Source organism: Microtus ochrogaster, unplaced genomic scaffold, assembly GCF_000317375.1.
Source record: "Microtus ochrogaster isolate Prairie Vole_2 unplaced genomic scaffold, MicOch1.0 UNK60, whole genome shotgun sequence".
In the NCBI taxonomy this organism is placed as follows: Eukaryota; Metazoa; Chordata; class Mammalia; order Rodentia; family Cricetidae; genus Microtus; species Microtus ochrogaster.
Genome location: NW_004949158.1, coordinates 1,090,291 through 1,098,727, shown reverse-complemented (window position 1 = coordinate 1,098,727; position 8,437 = coordinate 1,090,291). Strand labels below are relative to the sequence as shown.

Sequence of the window (8,437 nt, the reverse complement as noted above, 5' to 3'; positions counted from 1 at the left end):
AAAGAATAGTGTCGGTGTAGTGGGTAGGAGAAGCGGGGGCGATGAGCACTTGATGAGCGAGTCTCCCGCCCGAAGCCGACTGCCCACGGCGCCCGAAGGCAGAAGGCAGCGTGGCCAAGGGAGTCCCGCTGTCTGGCAACTCTGGCTGGCCGGTTGTCTATCCGTTTCCCAGAAGCGCAAGGATAGGAAAACCTGAGGAAAGCGCATCTTCTGCGCTTAGCTGCGGTTTCACCGTAGTTTAGGGGGCGAGGAGTGTCCGCGACCCTCCCCCCACCCCACGCACTGGGTGAGCCTGGCCACCAAACCCAGCGGTCCGCGCTGCTGAGTGAAGGGCGCTAGGACCCGGAGGCGTGGCGTGGCGTCGGTAGGGACGGGGGCTGCAAGGGGAGAAGAGCCCCGTCGCGGGTGGCCGGAGCAGGTGAGGGCGCGGCACGGTGGCGCTCGGTAAAGCCGAGGGGGAGGAGGCAGCCGCCACACCTAGGGCGCCGCGGAGCACCCGGGCTGGCGCGGGCGGAGCCGAGCTGAAGGCCGCGCGTGTCCCCGGCCCCGCCCCGCCCCGTCCAATGAGAGCTGCGGCCGCAGGGGCTGTCCGCGCGCTCTGGCCCCCGCCGCACTCCGCGCTCCGGAGCCACTGCCACCGCACCCGAGCCGCCCACACCAGGCTCAGCTCTCGTCGGTCTCCCACCCTTCAGCTCGGGAGCTCTTGGGAACTCTGTGCCCCGTTCCCGGACTCCACGTGCCCCGCGGTCCCAGGTTGTCCATAGTCCCCATGGCCACCCTGAGGGGCGAGCTAGGAGACGCCTGAGGAAGCCCAGACGGTACCCGTCCACGGCCCTGCGGGCTGCACGGCGGGAGTCTGCACGGAGCTATGCTGAGGCCGCGGGGTGCGGAGGAAGCCGCGCAGCTCGCCCCTCGGCGTGCCCGCGTCCTGGTCCCCGCATCCAGACCCGCTGCTCCCGACGTGTCTCCGGCTTCCACCCGCCTGGGTCTTGCCTGCCTGCTACTGCTGCTGCTGCTGACTCTACCGGCCCGTGTAGACACATCCTGGTGGTGAGTGTGGCTCTTGGGCGGTTAGGCTCAGGGAAAGAGTGTCCTGCTGCAGGCACCGGCTGCTCAAGCACCAGGTAGCTGCCTGGGTGGAACCTGAGGGACAGTCCCAAAAGTCTCCAGTGGCTGGTGAGGGGATGGAGAGAATGAGGCGCTGGAGAGAAGAGCGCTGAGCATCTGGAGCGAGGTAACTGGTGGTTGACGTCCCCTAGACTGCTATATTGTGCCCCCTGTGTTTCTCCTCAAGCCCCTAGCACGGAAGCTACTATCTGATTCTCAGGGTTGGTTCGAGAAGCCAGTCTCCTCTCCACATCCTGCAGTAGCTGCTCCACGCCGTCCACAGTCGCTGCCTTCAAAAAGCCTTCGACCACCTAAGGTTTCCCCAGGGGATGTGGAAGTTGGGGGCAGCTGGCTGGGACCCACATTCCTCTGCTAGTCTAGGCCACACAACGAGGCAGTAGTATCCACAGCAAGGCTTAGAAGTGAAATTGAGGCACAAACTATTCCCTTTCCCCTTAATTCCCACAATTGAAACAGATTAAACACTTGGGGTTGCATAACCCAGGCATTTGTCATCAGCCTCGGCTTTGAGGGTGTAATTTTGAACACTGATGTCCCTTTTTGCTTTCCTGCCCCAGATGACCTAACCTTCCACCTCACCCCTCCAAGCCCCAGAGGCTTCTAAAGTCTCGGAGTTTTGAGAGCCTCTCTTCAGATCTCTTGTAGGCCTTGGTCTTCAGACACTTCCAAAAGGCAGATGAGGCAAAAGGTGTCCAGGATCCACCGGGTGCCTGCTGTGTTCTTGGTTGAATTCCCTACCCAGCTCCAAGACTCCTCCAGCCCCGCAATGACACTCATCCTCTTCCCAGAAAGGGGGTATTTCAGTCCAGAATTGGACTGCAGAAGGATTCAGTCCCCTCATCTCTTGCCTCCTCACCCCTCCGATCAAACTGGCTTTGGGGGCTGCACTCTTGCCCCTCTCTAACAGGCAGTGCTCCCTTTCCCCCTTGCTCTGCTCCTCCCCCGAAGGAAGCACCCCCATCTCACCCCCACCCCCACCTCCCGCAAAGTGAGGTCTCTCCTCTTGCACCCTGTGGCTTTTCTTGTCTTGACTAGGAATTCGGGCTGGAAGGGTGAGGGGTAGCTGGCTGAGGGGCAAGCCGGCTCTGGCTGCAGATTCCTATCATTTCAAGATGCTGCGCTCTCCATCCCCACCCCCACCCCTGTTTTCCTGTTAAAGAAAAATCTTTCTTTTGGATCTTTTTTATCTCTGCAGTGTTGGGGAAGGCAAGGAGGGGGGTTCGGATGGGGAAACAGAGAGGCCTATATCTTACATCTGGCTTGAAACATTCCTTTAGAAGGGGAAAGAGAAAGAAAGAAGATGGGGCGGGGAGCCTTTCAGTGACCAGAGCAAGATCACCCCCACCCCTCCCCAGCCTTCACCTTTATGGCGCAGTTTGGCTGAGGGCTTACATCTTCAGGGTCTCTGTGGAGAAAGCACGGAAGCGCCGAGTACCCAGTGCCCACCTTTATCTGGCTCGCATGTTAACTGGCTCTTTGAAACACTTGAGACAATCTGGTGACCTGTGCATGCTTAGATGAGGAGGTGGCTCTCTGGACATCTCCGCATCCTGGTGTGGTTCCTACAGACGCACCTGCAGCTCTTCTAGTTCCCCTCCTCCCCCACATGAGTACTATTTTCCGTCCCATTTTCTTCCTCCTTCCCGCCTAGAGTGGCTCCCGTTAAAGATGCTGGACTGGCTACGACATGGAAGAGCTAGAGAGGGAGGCAGGTGACAGTGGCACTGAGTGGCTCTTCTATTCCTGTAGATGACGAAGGCAGGGACAGAGCTCATTCCCACCTCCTCACCCGCCTCGCCTCTCGTCACAGCTATAGCCAAAAGCGGCTGTCACAGTGGCCACCACTTGTAGGAGGAGGACGCCTGAATTGGGAAGGCAGGTCTGGCACCCAGGATGATTATCTCAAGCTCAGCAAGGCTAGTACTATGTACAGTCCCTGGAGGAGATGGGCATCTATTAACTCAGAGTGTCCGTGTTTGACAGCAGAGCAGAGGGCCATCCCCCTGTGACTTACAGTCTGATTCTCACAGCCTAGGATTTTCCCCTTTCCTCTCCAATGACTCCTCTGTCTCTTTTCTTAACTCGAAGAAGATAAAGATAGTTTCTTCTCAGTCTGTGGCAAGACATGTGGAGAGTCCCAAGAACTAGATGTATTCTTGGGCTCATAAAGAGAGCATAGAGCAGGGTTGTATTAGTACTACCATTACTAAATGCACACCCTGCACTGAATCTTTACTAAACTGCAGGCTCCATAGCCAACTGCCTTGGTAGGCATCATCTTTATTCTCCAGAATAAGTCTGAGGTAGCTACTGTTATAATCCCTGTTTCACCAATGACGAGATTGAGAGATAGGGGCGAGGCCGGGCGGTGGTGGCGCACACCTTTAATCCCAGCACTCGGGAGGCAGAGGCAGGTGGATCATTGTGAGTTCGGGGCCAGCCTGGTCTACAAGAGCTAGTTCCAGGACAGGAACCAAAGCTTCAGAGAAACCCTGTCTCGAAAAACCAAAACAAAAAAAAAAAGTGAGAGATAGGGGCGAAAGAGAAAATAAAACAAAAACAACTTGCTGGGTATGGTGGTGCACACCTTTAATCCCAGCACTTGAGAGGCAGAGGCAGGTGGGTCTTGGTGTGTTGCAGGCCTGCTTCATCTATGTAGTAAATTTTAGGTCAGCCAGGGCCACAAAGTGAGACCCTATCTCAAAAATAAGGAAAAACTGCTTAATTTTATATCAATTTTGGAGCTTTATGGTTTTATTTCTAAACAAACATGTGTGCCTCTCTTGCTCCTAGAACAAAAAATGGATTTTGCTTGGGTATGATGATACACTTTTGTAATACCACCACTCGGGAGGCTGAGGCTAGGGGATCAAAACTTTGAGGCCGTCCTTGGATGTACAGTGAGACTCTGTCTCAAAGAAACAAAACAACCAACTACAAAAGCCCCCGAGTTTTGAAGTCAGATGGCTTCCCTCATCCTGGTTTCCCCCCAATTGTCCCTTGACAGTGGGATTTCCGTCAATATCCCTGAACCCAGAATGCAGAGATTTCCCTACGCCACATCCTGTGGCATCCTCTTGGTGGTTTGCTGTTGTTTTTGAGACAGCGACTCACTATGTATCCCTGCCGCCCTGGAACTCTACACAGAGCTCCAAACTCACAGAGATCTGCCAGCCTCTGCCCTCTGAGTGCTGGGATTAAAGCTGTGAATCGCCACTCCCAGCTAAATTCTAAAGCTTAGCCAGTGGATAAACACAAAAGGAGGGGGCAGAGATCCCTGGCTCCATTAAAAGGACAGAAACAGAACATCTGCAAAAGGGTAGACAGTGTTGACAAGAAACCAAACTAACTCATTTCAAGAGCTGGTGACTGGCTAGGGGGAGAAGGAAGATGGGGGTAATCAGAACAAGCTGGTGTTTATCCACTAGCTACTAAGCACCTACTATGTGCTAGAGACATTTCTCGGCACTGGGGATGCTGACATGCCAATTATGATTCAGTTGACCTAGAGGCAGAGTCTAAGACTCCCAAGAAGCAAGAGGCTGGTGTAGGGTCTGAGTGACTTTGTCAAGGGAAAGAATTGGTCAAAAGCAGGTGAAGAGAGCACTCTGATGCAGAGGTGGGGAAGGAAGTGAAGAATTAATTTCTGAATCGGAAAACAGGAAGTCAGGACTGAGGCATCCTCCCCTAGATGATGAGCTGAGGGATGGCATGAAGTCTTTGTGCCCCTAACAGCTAAGCTCAGTGACTGGCCCATGGCAGGCATTGTGCAAGCGTGCACATGGTAGGCATCGTGCGAGCTGAGGGAAGGCATTGTGCAAGCGTGCACATGGTAGGCATCGTGCGAGCTGAGGGAGATGCGTTCAGCTTCAGGCTCAGTATTATTATTGGCGGTTCCCACACTTGATTACAAGAGGCAAACCCCATGAAGGGTCTTGAAGTAGTTACTTGGGAAGTAAGCAGGGTAATAGGAAAGTCTAATTACCTTCCCATCTTAGATACTGAACAGATGTCCCATGCCCACTGAGGATGCAATACGAAGGATCAATGTGGGCTACAGCAGAATGGATTAAAGTCAGACCACAGGAAGGCCCTTTTGCCAGAGTTTGGCTTGCCCCACTCCAGACTGTCTATGAGGGCTGGATCATTGGTCTCCCATGCCTATCCACCCGCCTTCCTCCAAGCCCCAGATAAAAAAACAAACACCCATTGCCTAGATCAGTAATGTGGGACTGAGCTGGGGAAGCTGACCGGTGGTGAGACAGGGACGAGCTCCAACTCCGATGGTTTCAGTACTACAAACAAAGCACCAGGGCGGTGGGCGGACGCAGAGCTGTGCGTCAGGCAGGCCTTTCCGGCCTGGCCCAGCCTGAGCTGTTTATTTTGTTTGTTCCTGGAAGCTGCTGCCCTGACGGACAGTGCTGGGGATGCTGATTCCACGGGATTTGTTCTTGGAGGAACAGCCCTCTAGCCCTCCACCCTGGACAGATGGGGCTCATCACCCCCGCTGAGTTCCCCAAGAGGCAAATGGCAACCCTCCTTGTGTTTGCCTGAGTTCCTGTCACTGGTGGTGATCTAGTCTGTGGGTGAGGGCCGGCTGTGGGAATCCAGGGTGGGGGTCGGGCTCAGGGCTGGTTGGCTTGCCCCCCCCTACTGGCTGCTTTCCCTTCTCCCTACTCACGTCTAGGCCCACTTTGGGGACATTCCCAAACCACTGGCTCATTCATAGTTCAGACCAAAGTTCTTCTGTTGCAGTAGCAACTGATTGCTACAGCTCCCACCTGTTCCCAACAGGAAAGCATGGAATTCCATTTCAGGTGTCGGTACAAGAGAATAGAACATGCTGGAAAGACCAAAGGAAGAGCTATGTGGAGGGTGCGCTGGGGGCGGGGGAGGGGGGCAGAAAGGAGAGAAGCTAAGCTGCAGAAAGGGAGGGACTTGTTGGGGACGGAGGGTGATATCATCCTGTTTTCTCTCCAGAATCTCTTGAGGCCATGGTGGAGTCCATGGGTAAGATTGTTTGAAAGGAAAGGTAATACTGCCTTGGGTAGTGGTTTTTGTTTTTGTTTGGGTTTCTCTGTAGCTTTGGAGCCTGTCCTGGAACTAGCTCTTGTAGACCAGGTTGGCCTCAAACTCACAGAGATCCGCCTGCCTCTGCCTCCCGAGTGCTGGGATTAAAGGTGTGCACCACCACCGCCCGGCACCTAGAGCAGTTTTGAATGATGCTGGCAGCCCACCGATCCTTCAGTGGCCATCTCGCTTGACCTTGTAAATCATTCAGACTAGAGATTATACCACACTGCTTATTTCTTTAAAGAGATGAGGTCTCACTATGTAGCCTAGCCTAGAACTCTGTGTAGACTAGGCTGCCCTGGAGCTCAGCGAGATCTGCTTGTCTCTGTGTCCTGAGTGCTGGGATTACAGGTGTGTGGCATCCTGCCTGCTGAACTCTTACTACTTTGTCCTGTTCGGGCTTCCCGCTGATGCAAACAGCTCTTTGTCCACAAAAGTCTTCACTAGACCTTGTTCCTTAAAGGTTGGGGAAAGTGATTTTTTTTTTTTTTTCGAGACAGGGTTTCTCTGTGGCTTTGGAGCCTGTCCTGGAACTAGCTCTGTAGACCAGGCTGGTCTCGAACTCACAGAGATCCGCCTGCCTCTGCCTCCCAAGTGCTGGGATTAAAGGCGTGCGCCACCACCGCCCGGCATTTGGGGAAAGTGATTTTAAAAGCTTCACTGAAGAAAGGCTTTAGGGCCTGGGAGTGAAGGGAGTGAGGAGGGTAAAGAATGGGTCTTGCTCTGTAGCCTTGGGATTGGAGTGAGGGTTTTTTTTTTTGTTTTTTTTTTTTGTTTAGCCACACTGGCCAAAGCTGTGAGCATTACTCAAAACTACCCATGGTGCCTTTCTCGGCCCCCCTTCTCTCCATCCTCTGTGGCCAAGCTATCTCCTAGACCAGCCACTTGTGCATGTAAGAGAGTTGTCTCCGATTCTCATTTTGTTAGTTTATTTTTCTGCGAGAATCTTAATGTTTATTAAATAAACAGGCAGTGGGTTTGTATGACATGCCCACAGCTTCTGTGTATATGACACATGCCTGGTCTGTGTTTTAGAAGTGTCTGTTACTTTGTTTGGCTAGGGAACTGGTAATGGTGGGAGACCACTCAATTACTCTTTCTGCAACTGTGGAGCTTTTTTTTTTCTTTCCAGAGATTGTGGGTAATGGTTCTCCCCATCAGTCTCAGAGAATGTCTTGGGAGGGGAAGGGATGTCTTTAAGGTCTAGATACCAAATAACCCCCTCTTTATCCCTTTGCTGATGCCTGTCCCCTTTTGGAATGACTCCACTTTACAGGTACATAGGGGCACTGGGAGCCCGAGTGATCTGTGACAACATCCCTGGTTTGGTGAGCCGGCAGCGGCAGCTGTGCCAGCGCTACCCAGACATCATGCGTTCGGTGGGTGAAGGTGCCCGAGAATGGATCCGAGAGTGTCAGCACCAGTTCCGCCATCACCGCTGGAATTGCACCACACTGGACCGGGACCACACTGTCTTTGGCCGTGTCATGCTTAGAAGTAGGGTCCTCTTCCATGTTCCCCCTCCCTTCCCTTCCTTTGCTTGGGGTGGTGAGTTAGAAGGGTAGGCATGATCCCCTTCGTTTTCCTACGCACTACCTCATAATCAAACCCGGGAAACAGGAACAGCTGCTCACTACCCTAGATTTGCAAGCCAGGGCCCCTCTCAACCTAAGTGCTCTGAGATGGTGGGTCAAGGACAGCATCCCCTGATACTTCCATCTTTCTCTCCCCTTCTCTGGCTTCCCCAGATCCAAGTCAGGCAAGCACCCATCAACTATACAACTAAAGACTAGGACCCAGTCCTCTGCTTCTTGTCACCTCGGTCACTATCATCACCCAGTCACCCTAACAGTCCCAGCATCATAGTAATGGGAACAAGAGATAAACAGAAAGGTCATATGTAAATATTCCAAGGGCTAGTGGCTCACCTCCAGTTCAGCAGAGCTGGACAGCAGAAGAGGAGGAAAGGAATGAGACAGGACTCCGAAGGGGAAGGAGAACTGGGGATGATGAACAGCGGTCCCCAAGGTCAAGGAGCGAGCAGACCAGAGCAGGCTAAAGTTAGGTTGTTTCTCTGAATAGGCTGACCCCCTGGGTAGGGGTCGACGGTGCAGGGGAACTGTCCAGCAGAGGGGATCTGAAAACCCTGGAATGTTGACCAAGGCAGGACTAATATTCTCTCTCTCTCTCTCTCTCTCTCTCTCTCTCTCTCTGTGTGTGTGTGTGTGTGTGTGTG

General features: G+C 53.4%; 1 protein-coding gene across 1 annotated transcript in view; it reads left to right on the top strand.

Annotated features, from left to right (window-relative positions):
- The first annotated feature begins 591 nt into the window (after positions 1–591).
- Positions 592–8,437, top strand: part of Wnt2b (Wnt family member 2B) — a 14,742-nt gene continuing 6,896 nt past the window's right edge. The window contains exons 1-2 of the mRNA XM_005369777.3: positions 592–1,050; positions 7,478–7,698. Of these exons, the coding sequence (XP_005369834.1) occupies positions 869–1,050; positions 7,478–7,698 (403 nt within the window). The 5' untranslated portion in view covers positions 592–868. The remainder of the gene's footprint in view (positions 1,051–7,477; positions 7,699–8,437) is intronic.